We start from the raw sequence: 14,758 nt of genomic DNA, 5'->3' as shown, positions 1-14,758 counted from the left end.
CATCACCGTTTTCGGTAACTGTAAGAAAATTAAATAAATGCTACATGTAATGATTTTAATGACATAACGAGTGTTGGTTTGTAATTAAATTTGATTAATACTTTGCCTCTAATTAAAACTCACTTAAACGGTTGTGGTGCCATTGTTGATGACGTAAATTAGTTCGACTATAAGATTGTAATATAAATTTCTGATTGAGCAAATACGACGCTAACTGATCATGATTTCAACAAAAGTGATAATCTTGATACAATTTATATGTCTACGCACTTGTTTACACGAGCATTCAGTATTGCAAGTTGGTTTACAAAACATCAAATATCAGACCCAAAGTCTTAAGCGAGTGCATTTAATAGTTTTAAATAAATGTACCATTTCGGTCTACGCTAAACGCCCCTACCCGCCCGATCGCAAGTTAAATGTGTACGACTTCACCATACGAATGTTACCAATAATCGAAACTTAACCCCTGTCTATAACAATTGTGCTCGTTTGTTGTTAATGTTTTAATTGTCAGGCAATTGATTCCCGGCATCATTATGGCATGTTGTTTTATTGGCCGACATCGTTAATTTACATTATATTGCGCGGTTAAGATCGAAGTTGTAAGATAAAGTCCTTGAACAATTAATTCATAAAAAAGTTGCATGTTATTCTTTTATTGAAATTGTACTGGTCATCTGATTTTTTGAGTATTTACATTTTACAGTTTGCTTATGATAATGGCACTGCGCTTTCGGTACGCGGTTATTGGCTTTTCTGTGTTCTTTACGTACCTTGATTTAGCTCTATCTTACTTCTTTTTAGACATTAGTTGGTCTTTTCGACACAATTCTATAGCAACCACAGGAAGCAAAATATATTTGTCTCCAAATTTATTACACAAGTAGCTTTGATTGGTTTTAATTGGTGTAGATTTGGAGAGATTTGGAAAGATTAATTAGTAACTGGTGTGTAACCTATATTTCATTTTAAGTATTTTTATTGGGAAATTACATATTGTCATGAGAAGAATGAAGCATTAAACAAAACAATAGTGCCCATCACACAAACATGATGTAAAATAATTATTTTTATGTAGATTTGGGTAGATTTGGAATAGATTTGAGTTGATGTGGAAAGATTTGGGTAGATTTGGGTAATTCGTGCCGCCGCGTTTATATATATGAACAAAATAATACAATGAATTTACCTGAATTACCAAAGTTTTTGGTGCTATAACCAATTATGTAACGGTTATTCGTTTCAATTTCGTTTCTTTACGCTTCTGTACGCTTTTGCATCTTCAAAACAATCAAACAACATTATTTTGTCTTCGTTGCGATTTCTTGTCTGGAGTTCCTTCCCCTTTCAGGCAAATACCAATAATGGCGGCAGCCAGTGGACGGTTTAAGGTAAGGTTGATTCTTTGAATCAAATGATCATTTCTATATATTGAAAAAAATGAAAACAGTCTTATATAACAAATACGTAAGTGTCTTCCATTTGTTGTGATCTGCCCGATTTCATGCAGAAAATACTACAAGAATATCTAGCCATATTTCGGATGAAACCAACAATTCGGATAATCCAATGTTTATAATGTCTGGAGGAATTATTTGCTTAAACTAAAGTTATTATTTAAATATTAAAGGAATTATTAATGCAAGCGTTTCCTGCAAATTACTTTTTACGTTTATTTTAGAGCACTTTAACAGAGTTTATAATATTATATTTTGTTTCTGCACACAAATATTGTTGCTTTAACATAAAATATTTAATCCACATGTAATGGAAAAATGGCCAGAAACATAAAGATATGCCGTCTTTGTGATACGCCTGTGTGGGAGTTATATGATATATGGTTTACCGTTATTTTTTTCAGCTCCTAGAACATAGTTATTGCCTAAAAGAAACACCTGAAAAAAAGCACGAACGAATTGCGTCTTTCTTTTCCCGTGACCATTCATACGCACCTGTGACAGCTAACACACCAGAAAAGAAACGAAAGCGTGATTTTTCCTCACCCACAGGAAAAACCCCTACACAGCCTTTAAAGGCTAAATTGGTGAAGGCGAGTTTAATTTAATTAACACAAAATTGCTTCATATTATCATTGAAACACCCTTGATGCTTGCTTTGAAATTGATGGATGACACAGTGTCTAATCCTTTTCATGGTTTTAAAAGCTGTTCTGAGCTTATATTCAAATGTAATTGTAACCTTGTACCTATGTCCACCCAAATTTATTCCAGTTAAAAGAGCAAGATGTGAATTAATAATATTTACACTATAATTTAAATTCTCAATGCAATAATTGTCAAACATGTGCCAATTTGTCTGTATGCTTATGTAGGAAGACAAAACACGCAGGAACCTGGGCTGGACATCCGAGGAGAAGGCGTTCCTCATCAAACATGTTGAAGAAACACCAAGAGACCCCAGAACATCTCTAGTGGAGTATTGAAATGAGATTGCTGAAAAGATCAATGCCGCTTTCCCAGAAAGTTCTAGGAATGGTGTGTAATAGTGTAAATCAAATAGGTTAATTATTCCAGTCAAACTGTCTCAGTGGTCGAGTGATTACAGTTGTTGACTGCTAATCATTGTTTTTTCATTGATGGATGGGTTACGGGTTCCAGCCCTGCTGCGACCGTACTCTTTACGTGAGACAGTAGGGCAGTTGCCGGTGGAAGTTGGTACCTTGTATTGGTTTCCACCAAGGAACAATGGTTAGTTGTACTTCCCACTTGTATAATTGAAAAAATGTTCAAAACAAGAACAAACATACAAATCGTCCAGTCACATGTTCACAACTGTGTTTGCTCACAATATGAATTCCTACAAACCACAAATTACATTTAAGACATTTTCAGAGAGAAGACTTAATGTATAGCAAAACCAGTATAATAACATTCATTAATAGGTGAAACTACAGGATATATATATATATATATATATATATATATATATTATACTTGTACGTACTGTCAAGTTAGGATAATAATTATATGGTGACGCTCAAGAAAAGTCCACTACCCATGGGTAAATCCGTTATCCTTTTAAATGGCTCATTGGTTGATAATCTTTTATTTCATGCTTGCTTTAATACATTTTCACTATTACATTATCCAGTACTTGCAGTATACATTGTATTTATGTTTATAGGGAATTCCTGCAAGAGTGTGGCACAGCGCCTCCTTATAGCTCCAAATATATGTACTACAAGTCCTCTGGAAAATGCCACTAACCTGAACAATCTTACAGCAAATGTTGCCACACAAACAGATTTCATAGCTGGGTATGTTATACAGATTTATACGAATTCTATTTTAAAAAATGTATCATGTTATTTGTAACATATTTGGTGGATTAGCATATCCCTGTGGGGTGCTAAACATAAAAATTCAAGGTTTCAAAATTGATGATAAATTCATGCAGTTAATATTACAGCATAACATAAACTGTTGAGCAAGTAACCAGTTTGTACTGGCATTTTATCATAATGGAAAGACAAGATGGTTCTGGTTTATTATATTTGACATGTTTCAACATGAATAACTGGTTGTTCAAATGTCGGGGGATCCTGTTGACCTTAGTTATAGTGTTTGCATGCCATGTAATATATTTGGTATTGAAAATCAAATTGTGTTACTAATAAGGTTTATCACAGAATCATGCACTGAAAATAAATGGTTTGTTTTCCTTCTTGTCAAAGTCATAAAAACCTACTATTTATTTTTCATTCACAGGCCTGACCAAACAGAGGATGACTGGATTTTTCTTGAACCAAAAAGAGAATTACAGGTTGGGTTAAATATTTTCAGCAAAATATGAGACAATTTAAGCGAAAACATGTCTTATGGCCTTTGTGACCAGTGTAGGCCCAACCCAGTCCCCATACAATGGACCATTGGCCAGACGATAGATAACCACTCCTGTCATTTTTCCCATGGCTGAAGCCCTCCACTGCTTGTGTGAATGAAGCTATTGCTGTTGTCCCACAGGATCTGAAAAAAAAAGAATACCATCATACCATTACCAATTATGCATAAAAATGAACAAAAATATGCTGATGTTGTTGATATTTTAGACTCTTACCAGCAAACCTGTGAAACTGTTCATTTAGAGTCTGGTCAAGTTCTTGAACCAGTACATGTAGGCTTAAAGCTCTTAATCCTATAACTTTTGAGCTGTTTCATCTACAGATGGCAGTGTTAAAGCATATACGATTTTTATATGTGCTGAATTGTAAAATTTGATACAAATATGTTATAATAACACACAATATGCAAGAAAAATGATACATTTAAGACGAATTTCATAAAATACAGCAAATACAAATTAGGGTCCTGAGCCGATTGTGACGAAGATAATTCGTAATTATTTTCCTACAATAACCGATGCATTCGTCTTTTAGTAAGTGTTTGTGTGTCGTATGAATCGATATCGCTGCAGGAATTTCAAATGAACCGTTAAACTAAATTTAGATTCACATCGTACATGCATGATATACATGCTGGCGAATTCGGCTGTACAGCCTTTTCGATTTCAGAATTAAATATCTGGCTTATTTAGCATTTTTCGACACATGTTCTTCTTAACTTTTATTTTAGTTCATATTGAAATATATGTATAATAAGTTTTACACATTTTATATTAATAAATAAATATTTGACAAGATCGTATATACCCGCTTTAACAATGTTTTATCAAATTTTGTATGATGAAACTCACACAGACATTTTCACCCTTCATAGCCAGAAAGTGCGCCTATTACGAAAAGAAGCTAATGGACTTGATGTGAAAAACCACTTTGACAGCTGTAAAGAACTAGCCATTTCTGTCATTAAAGCTTTTTTAGTTCAAGCCACTTTAGAACATTACAACTTGCAAAACACAAATTCTAATCCCGAGAACATTCCTAATTTTGAGCAAATGCAAGATGACAAGAAAAAAGAATGGATGATTTCTTTTATTACACCCATAGTTAATGAGATCATGTCATTGAGCAAGAAGGTTGTTAATGGTACATTTGTTGAGGAAGCAAATCCAGATATGGTCAACAATTACAGTAAGGTCTTGGTTGAGCTTAGACTGGTATTTCTAGAGCTATGTGACATTGTCAAGTCTCCAAATAGAGAAAGATTGATAACATGTTTGAAATACCTTATGCTGATATTGAAGGGTCACAACTCAAAGTCAAAATATGCCCTTGAAATTTTAAGATTTTTGTGTCAACAGTATGCACTTTTAAGTAAAAAGCAGTCCCATGCTGCTGTGTATGGTCTGTTTGTCAATACTGGCAAAACTATAATTCCAGCTGATCTCCAAATGGAACACCTGGTTCGTATTACTAAAACACATATACGTGCAATGTGTTCTAATGTTACTGACCAATCTTTGATTAAAAGAAGTAGTGCATTCTTTGGAATTAATGAGATTAGTGAAGCTTTTGAGAATGAGTCATCAGTAATTAAGCGAGCACAAAAGCACAAACGGATTTCATCAGTTGAAGATGAGAACAAGATCATTAGTGATTTGAAAAATGTAAAACTGTTTACAAAATTCCCCGGAAGGCTGACCGAGTCTTTGAATGAACAAACAAAGAACCCAATCTCCAAGCTGTCAATAGTAGACTTACAAAAGTGGATACAAAAGTACCTAACAAAATTTTTCTTTGAGGTCTAAAGTAGCTGGTTTGCAAAAGTGAAAATTACACTTATCGGGAAATGCTCATTTAACACAGTTTAATATGCAATTTATGCTCAGTTTTAAGAATTGTTTTCTGTCCAAACGCTAAATATTTGCATAAATGTTGATAAATTTTGACAATGAATCATGTTTTCAACAAATCTTTCATGTTTCATGGAGCTTTTTAACTGATCAGCTCTTTTAGTGCCTTGCCTTAACATTGTAGGCCCAGGTAAGCCCACACATTTGCATGCATGCTGATCTTTGCCTACACTGGTCAAAAGGTTGGTTTTTGCATGACACAACTCAAACAAGGTTTTGAAATGTTCTAGAAATGAAGGTTGTCTTGTTTGAACAAATTAGACATTTTTGCAATTCGTTATTAACTAAAATGTTTTCTTTTTAATGAAAGCATTTTAAAAATACTTTAGAAAAGAATGGAGGATTTTAAATCAACTAACAACAATTTATGTGGCTTGCCTGGTAATTTACCCACACCTAAAGCATTATCTTTTGTATATGTGCTGACGAGATACTTACCTTTCCCTTACTGTCTTCCATAGAAGAGTGGAACATAACCACCCTGGCATGCTCTGGTTGCTGTTCGCCTTCATAAAACTGGTCCCCCAGTATCTCTCTGGCCAGTTCATATCCGTAGCCGATCCATTGTATTGATTTACAGTAGACGATTGTTAGGGGGAAATCCTTCCCTTTATTTTTCAGTTCATTCAATATTTTTTTCAAATATGAAGTCATAGGGTGAGGTAGAAGTGTTCCCTTTAGATGTTGCACTGGGCCTTTTCAAGACAGCGAGAACAATATTTGGCTTAGTTGGAGCAGCACAAACAGTTGCCCAGTTTTTCATGAGTAAATTTTTCATTATTTCCTTTTGGCCTACACAAGTAACTGTGGCAGTTAAAGCTAACACCTGACAACAGAAGACAGATCTTAAATTACCAAGCCTTTTAAAGTCTGGTCTGAAGTCATCTCCCCACTCTAAAATGCAATGGGCTTCATCTACAACTAGGAATATCTGTTTCATTTTAAAGTCCTCATTCCTAAACATTTCCATGATTTTTTTGTTATATAAAATGTCTTCTGGATGGCAGAAAATGTACTTAACTGATCCTTTTTTAATACCAGTCAGGTCACTCTTACTTGTAAGACACATTGATTTAGTACCAAGCTTTTGAGCTTCCTGTGCCGTGATAACATTCAATGGTTCAATTATCACTACCAAACAGTTTGAATCAATAAAAGGAAGAAGCTCAAATATCAAGGATTTCCCATATCCTGTTGGAAGAGAGCATAAACAGTCCTTTCCAGATAGCAACACATCTAAAGCCTTTTCCTGCAGAGGTTTAAGTTTAAGAATTTCAGTATTGTGTGTTTGATTGTAATTTTGCAAAGCTTGCGAATATTTTGTGTCCTGAAAAATAAAAATAAAACAGCCATTTCTAATGCCTAAAAATAAATGGTATGTTTTAGGTAACCTGACCTACTTAATACTTAATGGAAACAAAGTGTAATTTGTAAGGACTTAAAGGAGGATGTCTATTATAAATATATTTCAATAAAACAATAAAATAAGTAGACCTGATAGCCAACGTATACCCTACTTATTTGATATTGGCATGCTACCTGAACCAAACCATTTGAAATAACTGGTCGCAAACTGGTGTCAAAGGCTTTAGCTCAATCTAGCTTAATGTGGCTAATTATACCACAACAAACATTAATTAATGATTTCACAATACTTGATAATAATTTTTGTCTAAAACATTATTTTGGATAGCAACATTATCAGGTCCATATAAATATTTATAAAACATGGAGATCTATCTTTTCTTAGGCAGGGGTATCATTGGATTCCATCCAACTCATTGTGGCTAGATTTTGGACATACTCAAAGTGAATAAGCATTATATCAAGCGCAGATCTGAGGGGACTGAAGTTGCATATGCCACCATAATTCCTCAACAATCACAGTTGACTCGGCAAAAACCAGTGTGGATAAATCTTGCTCACCTTTTTGTTTAATAATACATTAACCCGAGCAATGTTAAAGTGATATTATGGGCATCTAACAGTTTATAGGTGTCTATCGCAACCGTTTATTTTTAGTGTTTTCAATTCATATACACTTATATTTGTTAATGCAGCATCAACATACTAAAACAATTCCGGAAAGAGAAAAATAATGAAATGTAGTTTTCATGCAGATTTGTGCATACGACACAAAGATACAATTTTGTTCAATAGTGAAAAATGCCTATAATATCACTAATGATTCCAAATTGTAAGAGAAGAAAGATATAGTGAATCGTAAACCATCAAGCACGTGTTTTTAAGTACATAAGCATCGTATCCTTTTGATAAAAACAAGTCAATTAAATTGAAAAGTTTAATAAGAACATTTGGTTTAACATATTTTAATTTGCGGACACGCTTCAAAACATCTCCATAAAATGATGGATGGGAAATTCCATTATTTAAATGCCATTTTAAAGAAACATTATTCAATTTCAAAGTTAAAGTCGTCCTGTTTGTCGTATAAACTAGTTTTGATCAAATTATTGTTAATAGTTAAATGTAAGTCTAAATAAGCAGCGTCTGTATTGGATAGACACGATCTATTTAAGACTAGTTCTTTTGGGTAGATTTTGTGAATATATTGTTCAAATAATGGATTATCTAAATTAAGTATGTCATCAATGTACCTACTAGTAAGGTTAAAACAATAAATCAAATCTACTTGCTTAGTGTTAGATAATTCTAACATAAATTCACTTTCATAACAATATAAAAAAGGTCAGCTATAAGTGGCGCACAATTAGTACCCATAGGAACGCCAATAATTTGTTTAACCCTTTCAGTGCTGGAACCAAATTTTAAAGGCCTTTGCAAACAGTTTGGATCCAGATGAGACGCCACAGAACGTGGCGTCTCATCAAGATCCAAACTGTTTGCTATTCTGATAGTATTCTTTGAAAAAAAATGAAGAAAATGCTAATTTAAGAAATTCAGCAGACGACATTTTAGCAGACCACACATTTCCCAGCATGCAAAGGGTTAAATATTATACCATTAAATTCAACAAACAAGTTATCCAGAAGAAAAGTAAGTGCTGCACAAAAGTCAAGACCAGTCCAAATGATGTAATTATCTAATATCTGATAAGTAAAAAAAGCTATTTTTTCAGCATTTTCCTACCTGCACCATTTAGTGCAATAATCCTGTAAGGATGTTACGATTTACAAGTCATCATTTAGAAAATATCCGAAATCGCAACGTAAACGTGAACGTCCGAATTTATGGTCATTACTCAAAGCGTGATTTCTCTATCAAATTTGATGAAACATTCACAATAAATACAGATAACGTATATATTGGTTTATTCCTGATTTATTTAAACAATTACCCAAACATGATCGTTTATATTGTAAAATTTGCTCACATTTGATAATCCACAGGCCGCCGCCACGTTTGAAGTTTACCTGACCTTTTTCCGCAGTAAAAGAACAGGGACCTGTTTGTTTGTATAGGTCCCTGAAAAGAAGCAGGGTACCAGAATATGCGATTTCTCGCGTGGAGATTTTCCGACGCCACCATGAAAACTACGACCAACTTTCGGTATCGGTCTCTTTACGGTAAATTTTTTTGTCCTTACCTTGTTGCCAAATTGCCCATACCATACTGACTCGACGAAAACGTACAACCTTTCCAATGTCAACCGTCATTAACTACTACGTCATAATTCAAAATTTGTGACGTAGGCAATGTACCAGGGTTAACAACTAGTGATATATGCTTTATTGCATAGAACAAATTATCGATTTTATAACGGAGGTTAATACTCACGGAAGTTAATAATATTGAGTTAAACTAAGCTTTTTCTCATAAATCGATATATTGGATAAGACAAATCTGTCTTTTTCTTCAAGAAGACAGTCATGTCATTAATAAAACATTATATAGCAACCGGGATATATGTTAAATACGGTCACGGCAGTTAATTTACATTTTATCCATATTTAATTTGGTCTAAACAAGCTGAAATATTATTTTATTTGTAAGAACAATCAAGTTTAAATCTATCTGATAAGTTAAATTGCATCGTGATACTTCAACATACAGTTTTTATTTCGTGTATAAGCCCACTAGTTCGTTCGTGATATTGCTTAGTATTCTGGATAACGGAAGTTAAGAGCATTTTGGCGACAATCAAACTTCATTACTAAAAAAATAAAATGGTGTGAAGAAATCAATTTAAAGTGTTGAAAGTCAAGAAATACTATCCAATGTTATGTTAATTGTTTTATTTTATGATTGGTAACAATTATATTTGTCATAAACTATTCATTCGCGATGTTACCCATCAAAGCGACACACAAATTGCCGTAATATTCGTACTGCACTTTTCAATAATAAACTTTTTTTCAATTCAAAAGTCCATAAAAAATGATCTGAAATAACGAGTTATAGTACAAACTTTGAACCAAATACTAAATAAAAACATTTTCTGCATTATTGTTGAAAAGAAAACACCAAGACACACGAAGACACATGGATATATAAATGGCGCATAAATTTCTGGAATGGCTGTTTAATGCAATATATTACTGTTTCCTCTTAAAGTTTAAATACATTTCCTCTTGGCTATAAAGAAGTATTTACGTATGCTGACTGTGTACATACACGAAACGAAACGATTAACGTATTCGATTCATGTCACAGTATGTTGTTTTTCGCCCCGAGATATAATGTTATGATCATCGTTAATATATATATTCTATATCAAAATATATTTTGTTCTGTCTTAAGAGGGTTGAGAGAAACAGCTGTATATGATATAGGAGTGATTGAAAACAACTAAAGCTTTACTTTTTGCGAACTATATTATATCGCTAAAACATGTCTTACATACAAGAAATACTGGTGAAAAAGAAGGTTTTACGTCGGGTGAAAATGTTCCGACATTATGTCGTATTTTTATAATACGTTATTAACAAAATGTATATAGCAAAAATAACCCCGTAAACAAGTGTAATAGTTAATAGGTAATTGCGGTGCCATAAGTGATTAAAATAGTTCATATTTGTCCAACGTTGTCATTGTACGAAAAAATATGGTTCTATCAAGTTTTGCATAGATTACCTGAAGCTCAATCGAAAAATCGAAAACACCATCCATTTATTGTCTGGTTCTAAATACTTTTCGAAATCGGATTAATGTGCAGGTTACAGACAGGTTTCCATGAAGGAGAGGACAAGGCAAAAACGGCTTTTTCTGTGGGTTTTTATAAGGTAAACCGGATACCGTTTGGTTTGGTGAATGCCCTCGCCACATTTCAAAGTTTGATGGAGAGGTGCATGGGCAAGTTAAACTTGCACGATTGTCTCATTTACCTTGATGATGTTGTGGCATTCATTGATGATTTCCAGTCCCATATTTCGAAGTTAGATGCCATTTTAGTCGCCTTTAACAACACAATTTAAATCTCAAATGCTCAAAATGTGAGTAGTTCAAGTAAAAAGTTATGTATCTTGGGAACGTTGTTTCAGAGAAGGGAATTGAGACCGATCCCGACAAGATTATAGCAATCAAATCATGGCCTGTATCTAAAACAACCAAAGAGGGTAGACAATTTTTAGAATTCACCGGCTACTACAGAAGGTTCATAAAGGGGAATGTCAAAATTGCCCTTCTCCTTAATGATTTGTTGATTGGTCATGCAACGAAGAAAACACAATCACAATTGAGTAAAAACAAAGCCATATTCAAATGATAACATTCGCAGCAGAACGCTTTAAACAAGTTAGTCGCAGCGCTTACTCATCCCCATTCTGGCCTACAAATTACTAACAGCCATCTATTTTTCATACAAACGCCTCTGGTTCGGGTCTCGGCGCGGTAATGTATCAAAGGCAAAGCTTAGGCGGATCCAAGGTTGAGCGGACGCGGCGTACGCCCTCCCCTCCCCCCTAAAATCGCCAAAGTAAAGTCAATTCATTTGATGTTTCACACTTAACTAGATCTAAATCACCTATTTAAACTCATTTTTCTTCTTTTTCGTACACAATATTTCCCACTTATCACAGACAATCGCTAAATGTTTAACTTTAGACTCTCTGTCGCCCGGTTTTTCAAGACGAACTTTGCGATTCTGATGTATCCCTCTTTTTGCACATTGATTCTCTTTTCGCTGCATTTTATGTCAACAAAGATGGATTCGCCAACTCTAAAACGAGCGAAAATGCAGAAATTGTTTTCATGCTCTCCCCCACTCTGCTGTATTCGCCACAAGCCTGATAACCGTCAGTGTGTTCTTCTTAATAGCATTTCTTCCAGCTTTATCCATCCGTATTACGTATAAACTATGCACATTTTTGGCATTATAAGAAGGTACTTTGATGAAAGTACACAAGGCGTGACATGCTCGAGAAGTGGTTGTCAAAGCCTTCAAAATCACTAAAATCGTGGAGCTTCCGTCGGGCTTCGACCCCCTGGACCCCCTATCAGGGCTTTGCCCTGCACCCACCAGGCGCCCTAGCGGCCCCCTGGACCCCAGCAAATCTTTCAATATGCCGTCCCCCCCCCCCTAACCAGAAATCCTGGACCGCCCCTGCAATGTGGCACTGATCGTGTAATTGCCTACTCAAGCCGTAGATTGAAGCCATCAGAGAGACATTACCAAGCTCATAAGTTGGAGTTTTTATCTCTCAAATGGGCGGTTACTGAGAAATTCAGTGACTATATGTATGGTTGTCAATTTCAGGTCTTTAGGGATAACAATCGTTGACCTCCGTGCAAACAACAGCGAAGCTTGACGCAACCGGCCATTGTTGGTTAGCAGCCATTAGTAGCTACGATTTTAATATTAAAATACCGTAGAGGCATGAGTAATGCTGATGCTGATGGTTTGTCTAGGCGGCCGGATGTCCCAGGCTAATGATCCTGATATTGGACTGGTTGCTACTCATTTGAGAAACGGAACAAGACCACCCTCTAAGCGGGTCAATTCCTATCATAATGCTCTATCGAAATACCTCAGGTGTTGGGATACGCTTTTTTTCGTAATGGTGTAGTATACCGCCGTGGCAAGATACATGACCAAACTTTCTTTCAATTGGTTTTGCCCACTGATCTACGTGATGACATTTAAAGATGTTTACATGACGACCTGGGTCATTAAGGCCGGGACCGAAGAACTTCACTTTTCAAACAAAGGTTTTTCTAGCCAGGTATAGACAGCTTGATTAGAGATAAGGTTGAACTATGTGCTCGATGTAAATATGCAGAAAAAAAACTACCGTCCAACACTAAACTAGTCAATATTAACTCGACTGCAACGATGGAATTAATTTGTGTAGATTTTTTGTCCTTGGAAGCATCAAAGGGCGGATACGAAAACATTTTGGTGATCACAGATCATTTCGCTCGATACGCACAAGCCTTTCTAACTAAAAATCAACTAGCTAGAAGTACAGCTTAAATTATTTTCGAAAATTTCATTCTGTACAAGGCTTTCCTCACACGTATAAATTCAGATCAATGATTAAATTTCGAGTCCGAATTGATAAGAACCTGTGTGATTTAGTTGACATTGCCAAAAGTCACACTACCCTTTACCATTCAATGGGAAACGGACAGGTAGAACGATTTAATTCGACTTGTTGAAAATGTTAGGAACATTATCCGATTGTGAAAAGGTGATTGGAAATCGCACATTGCACCGTTAGTTCATGTGTGCAATATCGCAATTCACAAAACCACCGGATATGCCCCATTCTACCTGATGTTTGGGAGGCACCCCAAACTAGCCATAGACGCACCATAAGGGTTGTCATCAGAGACCGATGAGAACGTGTCTAACCACGAAAATGTCAGGAAGCTCAAAGAACGATTATCCTGTTCATACAAAAAGGGTGAAAAATTTGCCAAAAATTACAGGAGGCGTTACGATGCTCTTGCTGATCCCACTTCATTAAGCGTTGTTGCAATCCGCAATGTATCTTTGCGTGGCAAACATAAATTAGCCGACAATTTGGAGGAAACTCCGTACATGGAAGTCGGACAATCAATATAGCCCCGCACGCTAAGACAAGATTCCTGCTCCGCAATCTATTACTTCCCTTACCATACAAAACAATTAAGAGGAAAAATTCCCAAAATATATCATCTGGGCCCTTCGTAATAATAACGAGCCGCCCAAGCAAATAAATAAGTGACCAACCCGAGTTCGTTAACCCCCGAAATGGCAGCTCTCTGGTGAATACATGTTGTAAATAGTGTTGTACAATATGCGTTAAACATAAAAATGCATTTCAAACACAAAATCGATATTTTAAAACGCATATTAAGTTGTAACGATTATTTTACCTATTATTGTTAAACACTGAAAGTAGGTGCAATCGTGTATAGTGTATATAGGTACATAAATATTACTTATTTTATTAATCTTGCTTATTCGTTAAACTAATACGAAGTATATTTTTTAAGATCGTAAAATTGTTAACATCATTTTATGTATGCACGAGATTTTCAAATGGATTTTATTTCCATATGAGTGTGCGAGAAAGTGATACAGCGAGTAATTTTGCTGTGAGTTGTCGACTGTAAAAACTTGTAAATTTTCAACATGCTACGGTTTAAACGTAGGTTTAACTCAGAAGTTATTAATTTTGCATTAGTAAGATATATTATTTCTATTTTAGATACGTAATTGCGTTGAATTGGTAATGATTATCCATGTACATTGTCATTTTTGTGAGTGTCATGTGATATTGTTGTAATTGTTGTGTTCTGTATCTGTGTTGCTCATATAATCGTTTTGCGAATCGCGGCAACAAATATATCGCACTGCAATAAATACTTTTAAGCGGGAGTATGTCGTATGTCTTATAAATGTATAGTTATTTCAAAATAAATGTCGCGGGCGACATTTGAGAAGCAGCGGGAGTATGTCGTAGTGTACTAATTATTCACAAAACATCCAGACTATTTCATAATAAATTTAAATACATTTCACTGGTCAAAGGGAAGCAACGTAACAGTTTAACCGTATGAATGAATTACTTACATA

The 14,758-nt window shown here is 35.0% G+C and overlaps 1 protein-coding gene and 1 long non-coding RNA gene across 2 annotated transcripts; one reads left to right on the top strand and one right to left on the bottom strand.

Annotated features, from left to right (window-relative positions):
* The first annotated feature begins 1,350 nt into the window (after positions 1 to 1,350).
* LOC127834546 (uncharacterized) lies at positions 1,351 to 3,787 on the top strand. Its single transcript, XR_008027988.1, has 5 exons — positions 1,351 to 1,394; positions 1,865 to 2,047; positions 2,336 to 2,711; positions 3,148 to 3,280; positions 3,732 to 3,787. It is a non-coding gene; the product is annotated as an uncharacterized LOC127834546 (long non-coding RNA).
* Positions 3,788 to 6,261: 2,474 nt separating this feature from the next.
* Positions 6,262 to 11,123, bottom strand: LOC127835672 (ATP-dependent DNA helicase RecQ-like). The gene is made up of 2 exons (XM_052362110.1): positions 11,082 to 11,123; positions 6,262 to 7,102 (listed from the first exon to the last, which is right to left on the bottom strand). Exons 1-2 carry the CDS (start codon positions 11,121 to 11,123, stop codon positions 6,398 to 6,400), a joined length of 747 nt encoding a protein of 248 aa, XP_052218070.1. The 3' UTR covers positions 6,262 to 6,397.
* Between the last annotated feature and the right edge of the window lie 3,635 nt (positions 11,124 to 14,758).

The sequence above is a fragment of the Dreissena polymorpha genome, chromosome 6 (genome assembly GCF_020536995.1).
Source record: "Dreissena polymorpha isolate Duluth1 chromosome 6, UMN_Dpol_1.0, whole genome shotgun sequence".
In the NCBI taxonomy this organism is placed as follows: Eukaryota; Metazoa; Mollusca; class Bivalvia; order Myida; family Dreissenidae; genus Dreissena; species Dreissena polymorpha.
Note: the sequence above shows the minus strand (reverse complement) of the source record. Positions and strands in the feature narration are given on the sequence as shown.

Bases quoted from the DNA above. Each gene is read 5' to 3' on its own strand.
- LOC127835672 (XM_052362110.1), bottom strand. From the start codon at position 11,123: ATGGGACTGGAAATCATCAATGAATGCCACAACATCATCAAG. The intron at 7,103-11,081 runs GTAAATGAGACA...TTTATTTTTCAG, and splicing joins AATGCCACAACATCATCAAG to GACACAAAATATTCGCAAGC.